The sequence below is a fragment of the Taudactylus pleione genome, unplaced genomic scaffold (genome assembly GCF_031769625.1).
Source record: "Taudactylus pleione unplaced genomic scaffold, aTauple2 ptg000541l, whole genome shotgun sequence".
Taxonomy (NCBI): Eukaryota; Metazoa; Chordata; class Amphibia; order Anura; family Myobatrachidae; genus Taudactylus; species Taudactylus pleione.
In genome coordinates, this window is record NW_028284943.1 from 1883882 (window position 1) to 1905745 (window position 21864).

General features: G+C 43.5%; 1 protein-coding gene across 1 annotated transcript in view; it reads left to right on the forward strand.

Annotated features, from left to right (window-relative positions):
• SYNC (syncoilin, intermediate filament protein) overlaps positions 1-21864 on the forward strand; it is a 40112-nt gene that overhangs the window by 6179 nt on the left and 12069 nt on the right. The window contains exon 3 of the mRNA XM_088451214.1: positions 1296-1420. Coding sequence (XP_088307340.1) covers positions 1296-1420 — 125 coding nt within the window. The remainder of the gene's footprint in view (positions 1-1295; positions 1421-21864) is intronic.

The following is a 21864-nucleotide window of genomic DNA, read 5'->3' on the forward strand; positions in this document are numbered from 1 at the left end:
GTGCAGATGGTGCAAGGTAAGTGTGTGTGTAAGTATGTTTGTGTGTAATGCGTGTAATGTATGTGTGACACATGCATGTGTGGTGTTTATATGTGTTTTTCTGTGTGAATGTATACACAATATAAGTATATAAATATGTGTGGTGTATGTGCATGTATACAGTATGTGTGTGTATATATAAATATATACAATTATATTGATAGGGGCCCCCACAAAGTTGTTGCCCCAGGGCCCCCTCAAACCTTAATCCGGCCCTGGTTACAACCCCCTTTTGCATTCTCAGAGGAGCAGCGCTGGAGTCAGTACCAAATAGTGCCTTTCCTACTGGCACCAAGGAGCACTGCTAAATAATATAAGAAGAAGGAAGGGTATGCAGATGAATTGTGGATAAACAGATTTTGTAAGAGTCATTTTTCATATTTTAAGCTTAGTGGTCCAAAAGATCAATTACAAAAAATAGAAATAAATCCTTAAAACCAATGTATTCTGCATAACAGACTCCATAACTAGGGTTCTCTAAGAGGTCATATTTCATATTAGTTATAATTCAATAAATTAATCTGTTTAACCATTTAAATAAATTAAATTGGACAGAAAATATAGAAATTACACAATAGACTATAAACAACTATAAACATATAAGTAGTCCTGCTTTGATTGTCAATGGGTATCTACTAAACACCTGGTTTTCTAAGCCAAAAATAATCTAAAACCCCTGTGTTTAGTAAAATAAATATACTAAATCCAGCGACTTTGACTGCTGGATTTAAAATGGCAATAGCAATAAATGCAAAACCAGCCTGATTCAGCATCTATATTGCTGCGGTTGTCTATTCAAAATGCAAAAATCAGCAGCTTGGAAGACCCCCTGTTTAGTAAAAATACCCCAAGCTGTTACTAATATCTCAGCATAGTGAATAATACTTTTTTGCGTATGGGATGTCCAGTGTTATGAAGCAGAGGAAAAAAAAAACTTTTCAATGTGTCACTCTCACTGTTGGCACTATTGCCTCTGGCTCCACTACTCAGGGAGGGAACAGTCTATTTATAACACAGTAACAAACTCATGGCCATAGATCTGAGGCTTTTCCTTTTATCCCATCTGCACATCCACCACTTGTTTTGGCAGCCAAAATTGGGGTGCAGCTCAAATAACACAGGAAGTGCGGGTGCCCATGTATCACCTACTCATATAGCCTATTCCATCAGGTGCCAGCACATTAGTTCTCACACAAACACACTATACCAGATCAGCTCTGCTAGGATCTAATATGCCAAAACCATCTCTTTCCCAGGAACAGCTGCAGGAGCTGGAAGACAGGAGGAGAGAGATTAATATTTCAGTCCAGCTGCAACAACAGCAGAATAAAGAAATGGAAGAATTACACAAGAGTTTAGCCCAGGAGCTTGCAATCTACAAGTATGTTTCAAAAGGGGAATAACACAGTGATGTATATTCATAAATGAAATACTTCCTGTTTTTACGGGGAATATTTTACTTGTAAATAGACAAATAATATACTTATTCTTCAGAACTCTGCATATTTATATTTACATATATACAAGCATATAATGAGTACAGATGCAGTTTCCAACATTTCAAATATTGACAACCAAGCAAAGGTATTGCTCTCATTTGATTGGTGCAGAGAATCGCTATGTAATATTTAAAGATAACAGAAAATAACTATTTCAGAACTAAGGGCCTGATTCTGACCCGCTCTCGAGCACATAGCGCTCGCAAGCGGGTCGGTGGCCGGGCAGTGCGCACATGCGAGTTCCGGAGTGAGTGAGAACTTCACTCGCTCGGGGCTCGCAAGTAAAACGTGGCGGCTGTCGATGTTGATTGACAGCTTGCCCTGTTTTGTAGGCGGGACGGGGGGGGTGGCTGCACAAACGAAGGAACGCCTGCCATTTGTGGGCGGCCCTACTAACATCACGCGTGATGTCAGTAGTGAACTTCCTACTCTATTAGAGCAGGAAGTTCACTGGGGCTTGCGGTGGACGAGACCCTACCACAAGGGTCTCGACTCAAGCCTGATGTAATCGCGACCATCGCCAGGCCGCCCGCTAAAGCTGTGGGTGGTCACCAACAGCTTAGCGAATGGCCTGGAGAAAAAAAAAAACGGCCTGCCCTGAATCAGAGCGAGCGCTCGCAAATAGCAAGCGCCTCTGAATCAGGCCCTAAGATCTATAACAAAAAAAAGTTACAGACAAGGCTTTTTCATTAATAACAGGGTGTGAATTTGTAATTTAAAGACAATACAATAATGTTTTATTTTTTTTATTGCTTTTATTAATCTGAAGCAAAGGGAGGTACACAAAAGTAGAAAAATGGAGTCAGAAAACAAAAGTGAAGGTGTGATAATAATAAATAGCCAATTTGAGACATAACAATTTGGAGAAACTAGACATTTGGTAATGGGTGGTCCCAGTTCCAACCCCTCACCAGAACTTATGTCATTTTCAGTGTTGCAAATAGGATTTTTTTTTTAGAGGCAGTATATATGCTCGCTGCAGACACTCGTCCCCAAAAAATAGGCATGGCTACGCGTCATGAGGGGTGTAGTCACTTGAAATGGGGGCATATCATCGTGACACTCCAGTCACTCCACAATAGTGCCCCCAACTTACATTCCACAACACAGTAGTACCCCTTATTCACATTATGCCAAATAACTCCACACAGTAATGCCCCTTATTCACATTACGCCACACAGTAATGCCCCTTATTCACATTACGCCACAGTAGGCCCCCTTATACACATTATGCCACACAGTAATGCCCCTTATTCACATTACACCGCACAGCAGTACCCTTATTGCACATTATGCCACACAATAATACCCTTTATTCACATTATGCTACACATTAGTTCCCTTTATTCACTTTGTGACACAGTAGTGCCTCAACCACATTATGATACAGTAATTACTCACCTATTCATCTTCTTTCCTCCGATAAGCCCTGCCCCTTTTTTCCTCTCTCCAGCCCCTTCGGTTCCTGGGAAAAGACACCCTGGCTCCCCATTGGTCAATGGTGGCCATCTTTAAGTAGCCTTCTATGGGGGGCAGACATTTTCTGCTAGCCCGTGCTACTCAAAGATCTGTCCTGGCATCCCCAGACCACCCCTTAGTTTAGTCTATGATAACAAAATATTCAACAAACATATCTAAAACACGAAGCAAGGTAACATCAAATAATAGCAAACGTGACATGTAATAATACAATACTAGCAATAGACAAGAATTAGGCGGGTGTCAGCAGCCACAATTTTAATACGGTTTGGGTATGGGATGCCGGCGCTCGAGAACCCGGTGGTCAGAATCCCAATGCCGGGATCCCGAGAGGGTTAGGATACCTATCAATCAGTATCCTAACTCTCCCCCTCTCCATACTCCCCCCCAGTGCCTAACCTTAACACTCCCCCCTTAATGCCTAACCCTAACCCCTAACCCCAGCACTTATCGTTAGCGCCGCCATTCTAAGCGCCGGCATCCCAACTGTTGGGATTATAACTGCATCCCCTTAATACATAACACATGGTATTTGAAAAACATCAATCTAACATTGATGTGTTTCAGGGGCTACATCACACATTTACTAACAGACAATTTTTTTATATCAATTTTAAGTGTTAGTAAATGTGCGATTTAGCCCCTGAAACACAACATTGATGTTGATTAATTTAAATACTTTTTTAATCAATTAAAATCGACCTTTGATAAAGTTATCCCTTATAATTTCAAGTTTTAGTGGCAGTGGGCAGGATATTAATGCCGCTTTCCCATGTATTAAAAAAGTGAGAAACACTGACCTCTGCCGATGTTATCTCCACCCAATCCATTCTAAATAGGATAAAGTTTCTCCTTAAGTAAAGTAAAAGGGGGAACAGCAGGTTGTTACCACACTTGTAAAATGTGGTTTTTTTTTTCGAAAGCTCTAATCGCCAAAGAGAGTCGCCTTACACCACGGGTCATATATTCTCGCAAAGGGATAATTCCCAAAATAGCCCATTCCGGGTAAAGGCAGGAAGTTAACCAAATATTCAAGAACAAACTTTTTAACCATCAGCCAGTAGCCTCTAACATTTGAGAAACCCTAAAGACAGTGATAAATAGCTACCTGATTAGCCAAGCATCTGGGACAAGTATGGGAAGGGGAGAGGCCTGTAAGAAAGCCTTGATGAGGGATGTGATATGCCTTATAAAGAAAAACATTAAACAATAATTCCCAGGGCATACTGGAGTGGACTAATTAGCACAACTCCGATAGAGCCATCAGGAGAGAATCAATTAACTCTGGTAAATGGGACAACCAGAAGGATAGAACCGTGGCCAGTGTCGGACTGGGGCATGCAGAGCCCACAGGGGAGATGCGATGGTAGGGGCCCCCTGAAGTGCAGTGCCACAAAGCTGAATAGGTGTGGTCAGCAGCCAGAGTGGCAGAAGGAAAGAAGAATAACTGCCACGGTCACCTCATTTGAGTGATTCTTCTTTCCTTCTGTCACAATAAAAAGGGTGGGGGTATAATTTTGGGATATGTTCAATATCCCGGCACAAAGGATGCCAGCACTTAGAATGCTGGCACTGGGATCCCGACACTTGTCAGAATCCCGGCGCCGGCATTCCAGACCACTGACATCCGGAAGGTAAGTAGCGACGTTAGGGGGATGGTTATGGGTTAGACTAAGGCACTAGGGGGAGGGTTATTCACTATGGGGGGAGGGATATGTTTAGGGTGCAGGTAGGGGGAGGTTAGGTTTAGGCACTAGGGGGGAGGTTAGGTTTAGGCACCGTGAAGGGAGGGTTAGCATTAAGGTAGGGAGAGGGGGAGTGTTAGGACACCTACCGACTGGTGTTGGTATCCTAAACCTGTCGGGATGCTGATGTCAGGATTTTGACACTCGTACCCATCCCATAATTTTACATATATACAAATAGACAGGAGGGAGGATAGAGAGTTGCGAGAGAAACAGATATGGGGAGAGAGGTACATGGGGAGAGAGATAGAAATAGAGAGAGAAGTATATGGGGAGAGAGAGGTATGGGCAGGGTCGATGTAAGGTTTCTTGGCACCCTAGGCATTTCTTCAGCTTTATGACCCCCCACCCTTGATAGCTACACAAGCCCTTATACAGTGCCCCCAGTAGTGCTGGCAGTAATGGTCTCCCCAAGCAGTGCCCCCAATATAGTGCCCCTTATACAGTGCCCCCAGTAGTAGTCCCCCACCTATGCAGTACCCCTTATATAGTGACCCCAGTAGTAACCCTCCCTATGTAGTGCCCCCAGTAGTGGTCACCCCTATGCAGTGCCCCCAGTAGTAATCACCCCAGTAGCAGCCCTCTGCTAGCAGTGCCCCTAGTAGTAGTCCCCCCCAGCAGTAATCCCCAGTCCAGTGCAGTGCCTCCAGTTGCAGTGCCCCTAGTAGTAGCCCCCCCAGCAGTGCCCCCAGCAGTAATCCCCCCCTCTATGTAGTGTCCCCAGTAGTCCACCTAGTAGCAGTTCCCCCCAACAGTAGTCCCCCTCTATGCAGTGTCCCCCAGTAGTGGTCCCACCCGTGGAGCAGAAGGGCACCTAGTAGTACCACCAGCAGTGCCCTTAGTAGACCTCCAGCAGTGCCCCTAGTACAGTGGCGGATCCAGGGGGGGGGGGCGATTGGAGCGATCGCCCCCCCTAGCACAGTTTGTCCGAACTTTATCATCTCTCTCCTCTGCATCATTAAGTTCAGAGGAGAAAGATAATGGCTGGGCTGTGCTGTGATTGGAGCTCCCATCTCCCAGTTAGGGGGATGTGTCAGTGACAGCCTGTCACCTGACCCGGGAGCCTCGGAGGAAGCGATCACAGCCGGATCATCACACCCTGTGATCAGCTGTGTGGTCTAAACAGACCACATACTGATCATTGCTAAAAAAAAACCAAAACAAAACAAAAAACCCCCCAAAAAAACAAAAAACTTACCTCTGTCCAGGGAGCGAAGATCGGGGCTCCGGTGATGTCCTCCCTCCAGTCAGCTGGTCTCCTGGCTCCTGCACTGTGACCCTGGTCAGCTGCTGCATTAAGCAGCTGACCGTGTCACAGTGCAGGATGGGAGAGCAGCTGGCCGAAGCCCGGAGGGAGAACAACACCGGAGCAGCGGAGGTAAGTGAAAGTAAAGGGGGGGATGGGGGTCACGGGGGGTCGCGGGGGCGGGGCAGAATTGATCATTAACTCACCCCCCCACTAATACAACAGTCTAGATCCGCCCCTGCCCTAGTAGTACCCCCAGCAGTGCCCCCAGTAGTACCCCTATCACTGCTCCTAGTACCCCCAGTAGTAGTCCATCCCCCCCCCCCACCAGACACACACGAAAAAAAACAAAAACCTCTACTTACCTTAATCCCTGCTCCGTCATGTTCCTCCGTCCGGCGTCCTCCTGGGCCGGCCCGCTCTGCATGATGGGAGAGACGTCGTACGTCTCTCTCATCAGCCACTGCGGGAACCGGAAGATGGCAGCTCGGCTCCAGCAGTGGGCACAGCAGCTGATGAGAGTCTCTGTGACAGTCATCGGCTGCTAAAACAAACACACAGCTGCCGGCGCCGGCGGCTGTGTGTTTGTTCCTAGTAATGTAGTGCGGATGGCACTTATGTGCCGTCCACACTACCGCCCTGAAGAGGCCGGCGCTCTTAGGCAAATGCCTAAGTTTGCCTAGTGGTAGCGCCGGCCCTGGGTATGGGGGGAGAGATAGAGACAGAGAGAGGTATATGGGGAGAGAGAGATAGAAATAGAGAGAGAAGTATATAGCGGGAGAGATAGAGAAAGGCATATGGGGAGAGAGAAATAGAAGTATATAGCAAGAGAGATATATGGGGAGAGATAGATGGGGAAGAGACAGCGGTATATACAGTATATAGAGAGAGATGGGGAAGAAAGAGCGGTATATATAGAGAGAGATGGGGAAGAGAAAGTGGTATAAGAGAGAGAGAGTGAAAGCTAATATTACTCAATAACATGGAGCTCACCCCCACTGTGAAAGGGCGCAGCTCTGGATATCCAACCCAGCTGTGAGTCTGTCAAGCAGAGGCTGGGTTCAAGAAAGCTCCTGCGCTGTCACTCTCTGAGCCCGAAGTCCCTGTCACATCCTGTCTACCGCCGTGTAGCCAACAGGAACAGTCACAGGACAGAGGAAGGCAGTTCACATCGGTTCTTCTTGTGAAACTGAAGGCCCCGCCCCCTCTCCAGAAGCTCCACCCAGTCCGAGTGCTGGGACTCAGATTAAGCGAGACTCCTGGGATTTAGAAAAAATAAAGTATATTAATTACTCCCTGCGGGTGGCCACGGCTGTGCTTCCTTGTTATGCTATTCTGCCAGTGTCTTGCAGCCAATGTCTTGCAATAGGTTGCATGGACCCTGAATCTCATGGAGGAGGTGTATTGTTAAAACACTGCACATTACACTTCCTCCTCGCGATGGAGGGGCTGTGCAGCCTATTGCTATTTAGCACAGCCCGACTGTCCATGGCCACCGCTCAGGTAAGCGAGAGGGAGGGAGCGAGGGAAAGGGAGGGAGTAGTGGAGTGGGGAAGATGAGGAAGTGGGGAGGGGGGGGGGGGGGTCGGGGGTGCCAGAATGCCTAGATCAGAGGTTCTCAAACTCGGTCCTCAGGACCCCGCACAGGTCACATTTTCCAGGTCACCCAGCAGCTGCACAGGTGTACTCATTACTCACTGATACATTTTAAAAGTTCCACTGGTGAAGTTAATTATTTCACTTGTGATTCTGTAAGGAGACCTGGAAAACATGCACTGTTTGGGGTCCTGAGGACAGAGTTTGAGAACCTGTGGCCTAGATTATAAGCTCCTAGAAGCAGGGTCCTTCTCCCTCCTGTTCTTGAAGCCCTCATCTCTAGCATTTCAATGACAGCTTTCCCCTTCCCAGCTATATTGTGTACTGAGAATTGTGTTGCTAATTGTTACTTGTGCTCTGTTTATGTTTTGGTAACTGTATTGTAATGTAATGTTCTGTGTACCCTGTACTGTCCTAATGTTGCCATACTGTTTGTACAGCGCTGTGGACCACTTGTGGCACTTTATAAATAAAATTTAATAATAATAATGTCCCCCCTAACATAAAATTGTTCCGACGCCCCTGCCATGGAGTATTTGGTGTAGTAAATGTAGCCCTAAGGCAATTATAATAGGAGGCAATAGCCTTGTGGGAGAGAGCTCCTAACTGTAATTTTTCAAACTCAGTCTGCGACATGGCAGTTAGGAGCTGATTGGCTGGTACTTTATATCCGTTCACTTTATCTCCATCCAAGGCTTAGTAAATAGACTCCTCAATCACACATTTACTATCAGATGATTTTTTAAAATAATTTTTAAGTGTTAGAAAATGTGCAATATAGCATCTTAAACACAATATGGATGTTGATCGATTTAGACCGATTTTAATCAATTAAAAGCAATTAGAATCGACCTTTAATAAATTTAACCCTAGGTCTTTTATTGTTCCAAATACATTTGTGAAAGAGGGAATAAACTGTAATGGTATCTGCTTTAGTAAAAGTAGAGGAAGGCACTGGAAAATATACATAAGTCTTGGGAGGTCAGCTGGAGATCACCCAACCCTCTGTTTGGAGAGATGGGAGATAGAGGGAGAGACAGTCACATGGTAGAGAGAAGGGTTTTTAGAAATCTGGACCCCGAGGTAGGTAAGACTCTTCCATGAACATATGAATGGGACACCGTTTACCATGATATGCAATAGGATGTAGATATAAGGTCATGGATTTTTCCACACTTATGGAAAGACCTGAGATCAGCCCATATAATTAAATTTTATGCAACACACGATGCAGAGGAGATCGTGCTGGATTAGAAAGTAAAGTAGAGTAAAAGATCATCGCAAAAGCAGATATCTTAATTTTATGGCTACCAATGTTTATGCCCATAAAGACCGGCCCCTGAAGGAGGAGATGGAGAAATTAAACAAAAGGGTTGATAACAGCCATCACTGACGGGCCACCCTTCAGACCATTTAATAAGAAAGTGGTAGAGGGAAGATAATATAAATATCTAATTAAACCCACAACGGCAGGGTCATATGTTCTACATTCTACAACATCATAAACATGGGGCTACATGACAATATGAAATGCCTTAGAAGCGTCTAGACTAAGAAGTATATTATGGAAAGAGGGAGAATGAAAAGAAGCGACGGTGTTCACAATTGCTATATGGATTCCCTTTACAGAATGACGACCGTCAAAAACCCCAATTTAACACAAGATAAAAGGTCATTATTATGCTCATTATTTTAACCAGCAATTTAAAAAATGATGGATTGTATTCACCGATAATTTAATTTCTTCGAGAGACTCATGGCAGCCATAACCTTGGAAATAGGACCTGTTCCCCTTAGTATACATAGGAAGATTTATCTGTCCATCGAGCTGTGTGTATGTGCGATCAGCCGACCGCCCATACACTTGCAGCGGAGGCCGCGGGTAGGGGGTAATTGTGCGACCCATGGCCAGCTGATGGTTGGTTAGTGTGTATGAACAACCATCATCTGCAAATATATCTGCAGATTACTCAATCTGCAGATATATCTGATAGGTGTGACTGTGTACCCAACTTTAGGTGGGTACACACTGGAAAGACATATCTGCAGAGTGACTGATCTGCAGATATATCAGTAGATGATGGTCATACCCACTGAATAACCATCACTGCCTCTGGCTGTGGGTCCCACTGGCTGGAGGTCACATTGCCTCCGGCCTCTACAGCAAGTGGGCATCGGCTGACTGCCCGTACACACAGCACGATGAGCAGATAGATCTGTGAAGGACGTCTTTCACAGACATACCGTTTGTACAGACTGGTCGATGGGCAACTGATATATTGGCTGATCAATTGAACAGCTGATGCCAGCCAGTGTGTAAGCCGATGACCTTTATTGATTCCTGTTGGGAAAACAATTAAGTGTTTTATTTTCCTGATTCTTTCACCCTGGATAGATATACTGTACAGAGATTGCTCTCACAAGGTCTAACGTGTGTAATTCTCTCTCTTTATCATCCTTTTAGTTGAGGAAAGAAAACTCGTAATGTAATGTCTTGGTTGAGATGGAAATTAGAAACTATTTTAAGTGCAAATTCTGGATTTGTTCTCAACACCATCCTATCTGGCATGATATTTAGGCATGGCCCCTCTGCCCATAAGGCCTCACTCACTCTTCTAACTGATGTTATTGCAATCAAAAAGACCACTTTCCATGTTAAATATTTTAAGGAGATTTCCTGCAGAGGCTCAAAAGGTGCCATTAGCAACGCCTTCAAAATTAGATTCAGGTCCCACGGGGCTATGGAAGGCCTGATTTGTGGACAAATACTTGTTTACCTGACAGTCTCTTAATCAATGCATCTTCCACCAATTTCTTATCCAAAAGCACACTGTGGGCTGATATTTGTGCTTTTATAGTTGAGAGACTGTCAAACCTTTAATAAGCCCTTCATGTAAAAATTGCAGTACTTGTGAGATGTCTGTTCTTACTGCTTCAGTTTCCATCCCCATATAAAAAAGATGAAAGATTTCCAACTATTATAGTAAATCTCTGAAGAAATTTCTTTCTTGCTTGTATCAGAATCTGGATTACTTGTTCAGAAAGACCCTTCTGTTTTAACATTTCCCACTCAATCTCCGGGCCATTAAATTAAGGACTACTGGTTTCTGATAAATTAATGGACCTTGCGTCAACAGGTCTGATCTAATTGGCAGCACCCATAATTCTTCCACTGTCATTTCTAGTGCTGTTGCAAACCATGCTCTTCTGGGCCAATACGGTAAAGGGGGGCATCCACTACACGATTTTAGCAGGCGATTGAACGATAACGACGTCATTATCGTTCAATCGTTTATAAATCGTGCAGTGTTTGGTCGCTAACGATCAACAATGCGCGCTCCCGCTGGTCGTTTGATCATCTCGTCAGTCGACTGAACATGCAGGTCAATTTCACTTGATCTATTAAAGATAGTTTGCAAATCGTTCAGACTGAAAGATAAAATTGCAAGGGAAAAAAATCAAGGGAAAATCGTTTAGAGATTGGACAGGGAGTAGATCGTCTAGTGGATGTACCCCTTAAGATTGCTATTACGTCTGCCTGTTCTTCCTTGACTTTAGTGTACGGTATATCAGTGGGAACACATAACCCAGAAAAAAATTCCACTTTTGTGCACAGGCGTCTACACCTTGTGTGCCTGGTACATGGTTGTTGAGAAGAATTGAAGTAGTTTTGTGTTGTCGCCATGGTCTACTTCTGGACATAAAAACCTTCTTGTAATTGCTTGGAAAATGCACGTATTTCATTCCCATTCCACTGGAAGAATTTATTTTCTGCTTAAAAAGTCTGCTATGACATTCTCATTGCCTAATACATGAAACGCTGAGAGGGAGAGAAGATACTTCTCTGCCAATATAATGATCCTTGAGACCTCTTTCATAAGGGTTTGACTTTTGATACTTCCCTGGCATTCAGATAGGTTACTACCATTATATTGTCTAAAAGTATACTCAAATGTGGCTACCTGCAGGACAACTTGTAAATTGTAAATTGCCTTCCAAACTGCTCTGATCTCTCTAGTGGGGGGCATCCACTACAAGATCTGAAAACGACTGCACGATTACGACATTGTAATCGTGCAGTCGTTTGTCGTGTGATGTGCCTGCACTGAACGAGCATACGTTCAGTGCAGGGTCATCCATCATCTGGAAACATGCTGAGCCTGACGATATTGTCAGGTTGACCAGCATGTTTGCACGATGATAGATGTCTAAAAGACCAAATTTTCAAACGATGTTTGAACGATTATCAAACAATTATATCGTTATCGTTCAACTTTATCGTCTAGTGGATACCCCCCTTTAGATTTAAGGATAACAAACTTTCTTGCAGGGGCCACCATCCTTGTGTTACATGTTGTGACAGGTGTGCTCCCCAACCTACTGAACTTGCATCTGTCATAAGTATTAGGTATTGTGGCTGTAACAGCGATGTTGAGCTGCTCTCCAGTTTTACACTTTCCCACCAAGCTAGTAACTTTTTTTGTGGCAATAGTCGTATATGACATTAAAATGGCATGTTTTTTCATATGTACTTTAATACATTCCATTGCAGCTCTCTCATGTGCCACCTTGCCCATGGGACTATGGACCTCATTCAGAGCCACTCGAAAAAAGCAAGTGCTCGCTCTGAATGAGGGCGGCCACCCACAGCTTTTGCAAGCGGCCAGGTGATAGTCGCGGCCATCGGGCTTGCGACGAGACCCTTGTCACTACTGACATCACTGGTGATGCCCACAAACGGCAGGCGTTCCTTCAGAGTCTAATGAACTTTTCTTCCAATTTATGATTCAACCATGCATCTGAAGGAACTGCAAAGTTTGACCTAAACTGTATTGTACTGTTTCTCGTTTTCCCGGAAATATATATATTGTCTAGATAAGGCCAGACCACAATCTTCTGTTTTCTAATACCCCTTTTCCACCAAAAACCCGTGTCCAACCCGTGTTTTCGAACATGGTTCCAACCCGTGTCAGAGCCCGTTTACACTGCTCTTTGGACCCGGGTTATTCCAGAGTCGGCCCTGTTTACACTGAACCAGGGCCTGCGCTGCAAGACCTGTCATCAGAAATGGCCTTTTTCAGGGTCACAAAGATGAGGCCATAAAAGTGGGTGGTGACTGCTTACTGAAGTTCCTATCAGCGGCTTTTTTTGCGTGACCCTGGTTGGAAAATTGGTCCTCGGTGCTTGTGAAGGACACAGCCGAAGACGCTGACCCGGTCGCCAGCTCCACGGCCACCGGCGCTGTAGGTTGATGGAGTGGCAGCCACGAGCGTCCTATAGGATGCTCTGTGCTGCCCACTAAAATAAAAAATTAAGATTAGGGGCTACATAGGTGAATGAGATAGGGAATGAGTGTGCATGTACGTGTTATTAAACTTGTACTGTCACGGTGTGTGCATTCTGTGTTTTTTTTAAATATTTCTTTTGCTGTGGAACTACAGGTACCAGCGGGCCCGTAATGCATCGCATGCTGGTACTTGTGGTTCTACAAGTACCAGAATTCGGGGGAGGCTTGCTGGGACCTGTAGTTCCACAGCAAAAGACAATATTATCTCATGAATTTTTTTAAAACCACACTACACTATCAACCCGGCACCCACCGGCCAGGGGTGCCGGGGATAGCCACAGGCTATCAGCCTGGGGTGACATGGAGAAGGGGACCCACTTATTGGGGGGGGTCCCCAGCTCCCCCCGGCCTGGGCTGACTAGCCTCCCCACCAGAAACAGTCCAGTGCTGGTTCTGGAATTTATAGAGAAACCCTACACATTTTTACCCCTGTATTTCTAGGCTCAGAGCCCAGTGCTGGTTGCGCTTAATACAGGGGACCCCCTACATATCTTTTGTCCCCTGTATTTTGGCAACCAGGGCTGGTTCTGAATAGCCCGATGCTGGTTGTGCTTAAAATGGGGTACCCCTATGTCGTTTGTCCCCTGTAGTTAGCACAACCAGTACTGGGACTTCAAAGCCCGGTGCTGGTTGATCTTTTGGGGAGGGGGCCACATTTTTTTAAACACAGAAGCACAGATGGATCTCACGGATCCAGTCTGTGCTTCTGTGTTTATTTACACATAGATGCATGTATCAGGGATCTCCTTGATCCGTGCATACATTTGTAAAACTCTAATAGAAAAAGGTGTTCTATTTGAGATTTCTATTTGGGTACTTTTGTGTGTGTTTTGCAGCTGATTTGCACTATATTTCAGCCATTAAAACAAATTCAAATCCTTAGTAAATTTGCAGGTCCTATTGCTTTCTATGGCAAAGTGCTACCGAGTTGTTCCGATGGTCTTTGTGTCCGAAAATATGTTACCGGCCGAGTTACAGGTATTGGCGGCAGAGTTTTTAAAACCTTGAACGGATCAAAAGTCGGCAGAGTTTAGCCTTTAGTAAATTTAGAATATGCATTTAGTGTGCGATTTAGCCGTATTCGATCTTCATAAATTTACCCCTTAGTATCTGAAGAACAAATTTCCTGTGACTTTTAAACACAACAGTCTCTTAAGATTAGAGAATGGTACAAAAACAAAATGCATCCAGTGATCATTAGCACCTTAATGAGATGTCAGAGCAGAATGCCCAAACTGGTTCAAGCTGACAGTAACTGAAATAACCATACGTTATGAACAGTGGTATGCAGAGGAGTATCTCTGAATGCACAGCACGTCGAACTTTAAAGTGGATGGGTTAAAGTAGCAGAAGACCACATTGGTTTCCACTCCTCTCAGCTAGGAACAGGAATCCGAGACTAGTGTGGACAGGATCACCAACCCTGGACAAGTGAAGATTAGAAAAACATTGCCTGCTCTGATGAATCTGATTCTGCAGCCACATGAAGGTTGTAGGGTCAGAATTTACTATAAACATGATACCTCCTGCCTTATGTCAACGAGTGAGGCTGGTGGTTGTGTAAAGATGGGTACACACCTAACAGATATATCTGTAGATCTAGTGATCTGCAGATATATCTGTAATGCTGGTCGTTCATATACACTGGACGACCATCATCTTCCAAGCAGCCACGGACGTCGTGCACAGACATATCGCTGGTACACACTGACTGACGGGCATCAGATATATTGGCTGATCAATTGATCGGCCAATATATCTGTCAGTGTGTACCCAGCATTAGTGTGAGGAAAGTTTTATTTGCACAGATTAGAACTAATTTACATAACAGAGTATATCTGAGTATGCTGCTGACCATCTTTGGAATGTGGTGCTGTCAAAACTGCAGCAACTGTGTGATGTTTTGTCAGCATGGACCAAAATCTCTACGGAACATTTCCAGCACCCTGTTGAATCCAAGCCACAAAGCATTCAGGAGGAGAGTATTTTTTATAATATACATATGAGAAAAAAACAACATACAAACATATCTTCTAAATGTTATTATGGTTGATAGTCACCACTTATAAAGTTGATATTTTAACGGTTATGTAATCTATTCAATGTTTGGGTGAAGAAAAGCACTATTTATAGGGGGTATCCAGTTACATGGTTGACAGTTACCTATCAACAGGCACCATGTCGACATCCTCAGAATGTTGACATATTCGCAATGCTGCCAGTGGAGAGAGAGAGAACATATATAATTAATTTATATTATATATATATATATATATTAATTATATATATTAGGGTTAGGCACAAGTGGGAAAGGCTGGTCACGAGCACCAAGACCCGGAAGACAACATTGCCACCGGGACCAGGTAAGTGACCGCTGGACAATTGGGGACATTATGTTAAAAACATGATGGTCAATCCAATTTGGTGCGCATGGGACCCTGTAAGCCGTTCTCACAGCTAACTTGCACTGCAAATTTAATTTGATATTCAGTTGCATTACATTGCTTTGTCAGGGGGGGCTGGGGAAAAGTGGGGAAAAGTAGGGAAAACCTTTATTTTAAGATAATAATGTAAACACAGTGCAGAACCTTTGGAATAATTGTACACTTGGTGGGGTTTAAATAGCATAATTTAGCTAATAAGACATGTCAGTTTTCCAATGAATTTCTCTAAAAAGCTCACTATAATGGGTTAAATGTAGGACAGGTATATGGGGGTGTTGTATTGAATGGAGATGGATTTTAGAACTTGCAGATGAGAGGTAAAACTGTTGATTTCAACTTTTTTGTAAACTTGTATAAAAACACTGAAATATTACTAAAAATTTTTCTATACAACAAAATGCTGCAAAAGACTCATTTGCTGAAAAACACTTGCTGACTATCAACCATTAATAGTCATCAGTCATGAAATAAACTTGCACTGAAATGGATATAGCCCAATGAATGTTGACATTTTGCCCGAATGCTTGTCGACATGACATACCACACCACCCTATATAGGGAATCAGCAATAGAAATTGTGATAAGCATATGACTAGGACAGTAATTACTAATTTATGTAAAAGGAAAAAGTTTAGACATTTTCTGTTTTGCATTTGTTTTCAGTGATCATAGCTATTTTTACATTAGGGTAAAAAATTCCAAAGCCAACTTAAGGCACACATTCACTTAGTGATAATACTGAGCGATTGCACCATTATGACATCGTAATCGTGCAATCGCTCAGTAGTCGTGCACTGTTCTGTCAAAAATGACCAGCTTTGCGCGCTCCCGCTGGTAGTTCCCGACATCAATCCTCGCACGAAAATGCCGTACAACCTGACGATCAAGTCGGGTTCAGCATAGTAGTGGATGATTGATGTGCCTACACTGAACGACCAGTGTAGGCACAGCACAGACTGGCAAACGACTGCACGATTACAATGTCGTAATCATGCAGTCGTTTTCATGTCTGCAAGAGGATGTGTGCCTTAAGAGGGACATTTACCTTTTTAAAGCTGCACTACCACATCTGTCAAATATTTTATGAAGGGGTCTTTTATCCTAGCCAGAATTCTGTGGGCTGCTTTTTTTTCCCAGGACATCAATTAGACTAACCAAATCTAAAGTGCAGCTGTGGAGGGAGTGAGCAGAAGGGCCAATTACCAGCCACATGGTTACTTGTGACTTACCTTCACATACCTCTTTACCTAGTTTTTGGCCTGGGCTGCAAGAATCCACACAGCACATGGGATTATGCAAGGGAAGGGGTACCAGACTAAAATCTATTACGAACGATGGCTAAACAGAAGGGATAAGGTGGCACAATTAAAAGGTCACAATGGATGTGTTTGCAGCTCCAGATCAATTGTCCAACTCATTGTACTTCTACAGCAAGACAGAGTGATAGTTTTCAGCTGGAGCAGACACTTGCCACAGAGCTCCAAGAAAAAAGGTACAAAGAGCCCTAGGGCAGAGACGATTCTAGTTAGCACCAGGTGGTAGCAGTTTTAAGGCTAAAGATATAGACAATATTATGAAAGGAAACCTGGTTGTGAACTCAAAAACACATCTAATGACACCACACATTCATATGACTACTTCACAGCAGCCTTCACATATACACTTGTATAAGTAAAGGAGAAAACCAACTTCGGGGGTCTAATTTGACAATATAACCCAAATCCTACATCTAAAGCAATTGCTAGATGCTTTATTTGATTGGATCTAGCCTTTATGCCATTCATCTTCTCTATCAGGTCCTGTGTATGCTCTACTCCATCACACAGGTATCAGTATGAGTGGTGTTGCATGTGAATCTGTTAACACTACTCTCAACTGAATTAAGTTGGCAAGTGCAAATTATCTATTAAAACAAAAAAGACTGAGACTAATTAAGTCCCCTGTGCCCAAGCATGGTTATCCTTAAAACCTGGACCATTTGGGTGTCTTGAGGATCGCGTTTGGAAACATCTGCCATGGTCCTTGGTGTTATGGTCTTTTTTAGTAAGCATCAGTTTTTGCTCGTTTTCACAATGGATTGACAACGGGTATAGATGTTGCATTGCAGTAATAAAAAAAATGGCTTTTATTTTGACAAATGTCATATTAAATGCTAACGTCTGTACTCACCAGATGTTACCCCTATTCCGCAGCAGATCCAACGGCATATCCGCAGTCAATCTGCTGCGGCGGTGAAACCCTCAACAGATCTCTATGATCTGTGCAGGCTTTCTTAATAAATGGTTAAAATTAGGAGGGGGAAAAAAAATGCCCTGGACCTCTGAGCCTAGTCAGGTATTGGAAAATGGAGGGACGCAAGGGGCTTCCCCTATTTTGCAATAACCAGCATCAGGCTATTAATAATATAAGCATCTCACATTGCTTTTATGTCTGATTGCCCACACGCAATGTAAGAGGTTAGTCTGCAGTCTCCAGTTAGTAGTTTTATGATAATGACCCCAATATTATAGTTCTTAGATGGCTAAAGTAATCCTTACTCCCAGAGTGTACCTTGATAAACTAATGGGAATAGGTCAGACCTGGTTTTTAGTGCAGCTTGGAATCCCAGGCTACTGGTATGCGGACCCTCAGACTTCTGGAGCATATCTGTACTGTAGTCCCTTATGATCCTGTCCTGCAAGGTACTGGTGTATCCTCTTGCTCGGCGGTGATAGGATATGGATACCGCTATAGTGGAGTCACACGAGATCATGTCCTACAAGATAATGTGTATCCACTGCAGCAGTGAGGATATGGCTCAGACACCCCTGAAAGCAGGTATGGCACCATGGCCTTCAGTCCAATTAAACTAAAGCTGATAAGCAGACAGCATTAATGCCTGGCAATGTCACTCACTGAAGCGCAATGGTGAAATCAGACCCCATTACTTGACACGTTTCTCCATATATTTTCCAGGAGCGGTTTCATCAGAGGAATTTTAAAAGATCCACAACGGAGCTAATTATTTAAATTTTGAAAATGAGGATATCTGTAAAACACACTGTTAGGAGACGGAGTTAAGCAACACTACCCTAGTGTGGCATCAGTTCATCCAGATATTCTGCCGCACTTCATGCTCATCACTCCTGGCCAATTTCTGGTTCAGTCAAGATGCAGCACAATCAACCTCTAGTGTCCTCCCCAACTGTCAAAACTAGGCAGAAGCCCACATACATTTTTTTTTTCTTATTATTTAAGGCAGCACAGTTAGCACAACCATGACCCATCAACAGAATCGGTATGATATGCCTCCTGTCAGAATACCGACAGCAGTATCCCAACAGGGCTCAGATAACAATACCCCCCCCCCCACCCCCCTTCTGGTACTAACCCTAACCATCCCATACTCTCACCCTCCCCATCAGTTCCTGAACCTAAGTCCTCCGCTCCTTCATGCAGAAACGTAACCCTCCCACCTTAGTACCTAAACCTAACACCCCGCAGTGGTGCCTGACCCTAACCTTTACCCCTCCCTTCCCAAAACCTGACCCCCACTAACTGCCCTAACCCTCCCCCCCTGCAGCTAAGAGGACGGGCACCCCAGACTTACCTCTTTCGGGCATCGGTATTAAGATAGACGTCAGCATTTTGGCGCCTATCTTAACTCCCATGTCGTGTTTTCAGCCAGTCAGCTGACTACAACCCCCATCAACTCATGCATATAGGAACATGCTATTTTAATACTAAAAATTTAGTGCAAGTGCTTATTCAATAAACTGAATTACACTAGACAAAACACTATAGTTACAGGTAACCATAGCTTTTAGCACTATAAAAAGTTTGAGAGATAGTTTAGACTACTGTCAGTGGATGGTCTAAGATAACAGATTGCCTTCATATTTTCACTCCTGCTTTATTAATTAAGCTGTCAAATACCTTCAAATCCCTACACTTTACCCAGGATTTGAGTGGCCTGCCTTGCTGGATTTACAACCTTAGGAGAACGGCTTTATCTGTCAAGTGCAGCACTGGCTTCCACTTGCGACTGAGAGCACCTGATCCCCTTATCAACATGCATTTGCACACCTATTCTAGCAATGCATTCCTAAAAATAAAAAGGGGGGGTTGCCAAATGGTAGGTAGCATCACATGCTAGACAATGCTTCCATTACTGTGACCCTGCATTCCATAAACGATGAAGGAGCTACATGGAAACAGATCTTCCACAAAGCACCTACTTACAGCCAGCAGCAATGAAGCTGGACAACGTGTTAAGACCAAGGAACACAATTATGCTTGTATTGCCATACGTATTTAGTATATTATCATCATTTATTTATATGACGCCACAAATGTTCCGCAGCGCCTTACAAAGTACATAAACAAATTGTGGACAAGCGACTTACAGAATACAATACAGGACCAGTACATGGATAATATATATTGCTGCATTAGCGACCATAGGGTATAGTTGGATCTGGACCCACGGGTACCACGCAGTTAAAGCTGTTGCTGCTCCCAGGATGCACTGGGTCCATCCTCCTCTATACCGCGCCCCAGCCACCTCAGTTGGTAAGTAGCCAAGGCCGGAGGAAAAAACAAAGATAAGGAAGACTGGAACACACAAGAACCATATATGGGGAAAGGGGAACCAATTGCACAAGAGTATGCTTAATATCGATATTAGTGATAAGTATCAAGGGTCAAAAAATTGGGATATGAAAAAATATACAAGACACCAGGGGGTGCTCCCTAGAGTAGAAGTGAAATTTTTTTTTTGGTTTTTCTTTACAAATATAAGAACTATTATGGAGGCACACCCCAGATTATTAGGCAAAAAAGCAGAAATGAAATAATTTTATAACTATTAATTATTTTAAATAATCGAAAAACATAGTAAAGTCTAGCACAAACCAGCAAACAAAAAAGTTTTTTGAAATTGAAAAGTAAAATATTTATCAAAACAGCTCTATATGCTTATTAATTTGCTATATCCTATGTGTCTGACATATCAATCTAAGCCAACCAAAAAAGATTGATGCAGCCAATAAATTAATAATTTTGAGCTTAATAACTCATTCATAGCAAATTCATTGTGGATTCTAACATCCCATTGCACAAATAAATTTAGTGTGCAAAATAAAATATATATATATATATATATATATATATATATATATATTTTGACGTATCGGCAATGTCAAGTGGCATGGCATAGATATTTAGACAGATTGGTGTAATTTCAATAACCATAGAGTATTGATCCTCATACATGAAAGAAAGGCGAAGATGAGACAAAACGATCGTCATTTGGGTATAGTGTACAGCTTTTTAAATTTTGTTGTGTATGTGTCATATTGTATATGTTTTGTTTTATCTTCACCTTTCATTCATGTATGAGGATCAAGCCTCTGATTATTGAAATGACACCATAAGGCAAAACATACAATAAAACAATGACAAATACACAAAATGTAAAAAGCTGTACACTATACCCAAATGACGATATTTTTGTCTTATCTTCGCCTTTCATGTATGAGGATCAATACTCTGATTATTGAAATTACACCAATCTTTCTAAATTTCTATGCCATGCCACTTGACATTGCGGATGTCAGTATAAGTATATATAATATGAGATATGGTAAGAACTTACCCTTGTTATCTCTATTTCTACGAAGTCCATAGGGTTCCACAGGATTCCTTGGGGTATAGGCGAAGGAGTCAGGCATCGGGCACCATAGAGTTAAGTTTTCAGCCTCCCAGGATGCACTAGGGTCCCCCTCCTATACCCCGCCCCCGAGCCAAGGCATCTCAGTTACGTACCAAGCCATAGGCCGGAGGAGGATAAGGAAGAGAGAAAAAAAAAAAGATCTGGACACGCACAAGAATCACATTCTCACCAGAGGGAGACGGAATAACCGGTGACCAGAGCAAAGCCCATCTGCAGCACAGGTGCGACAGGGCGGGAGTCCTGTGGAACCCTATGGACTTCGTAGATATAGAGATAACAAGGGTAAGTTCTTACCATATCTCATATTTTCTACTTCAGGTTCCACAGGGTATCCACAGGATACCTTGGGGATATCCCAAAGCAGAATCCTTCAAGGGTGGGGACGCTCCTGTGCTGAAAGGAGAATCCGCCGCCCGAAAGAAGCATCCTGAGAGGCAAAGGTGTCAAACGCATAATACCTCACAAATGTATGGACAGAGGACCACGTGGCAGCCTTGCAGATCTGGACTGCAGAGGCACCACATCGAGCTGCCTACGAAGGACCCACAGACCTAGTGGAATGAGCCCTCACAGAGGATGGAACAAGCAGGCCTTCATGAACATAAGCTTCTGAAATGGCCATACGGAGCCAAGCTGCCAAAGTTTGCTTTGAAGCAGGCCAACCCTTGTTACGGAAGCCATAGAGGACAAACAAGGCGTCCGACTTCCTAAACGAAGAAGTGCGGTCAACATAAATCCTTAAGGCCCGCACAACG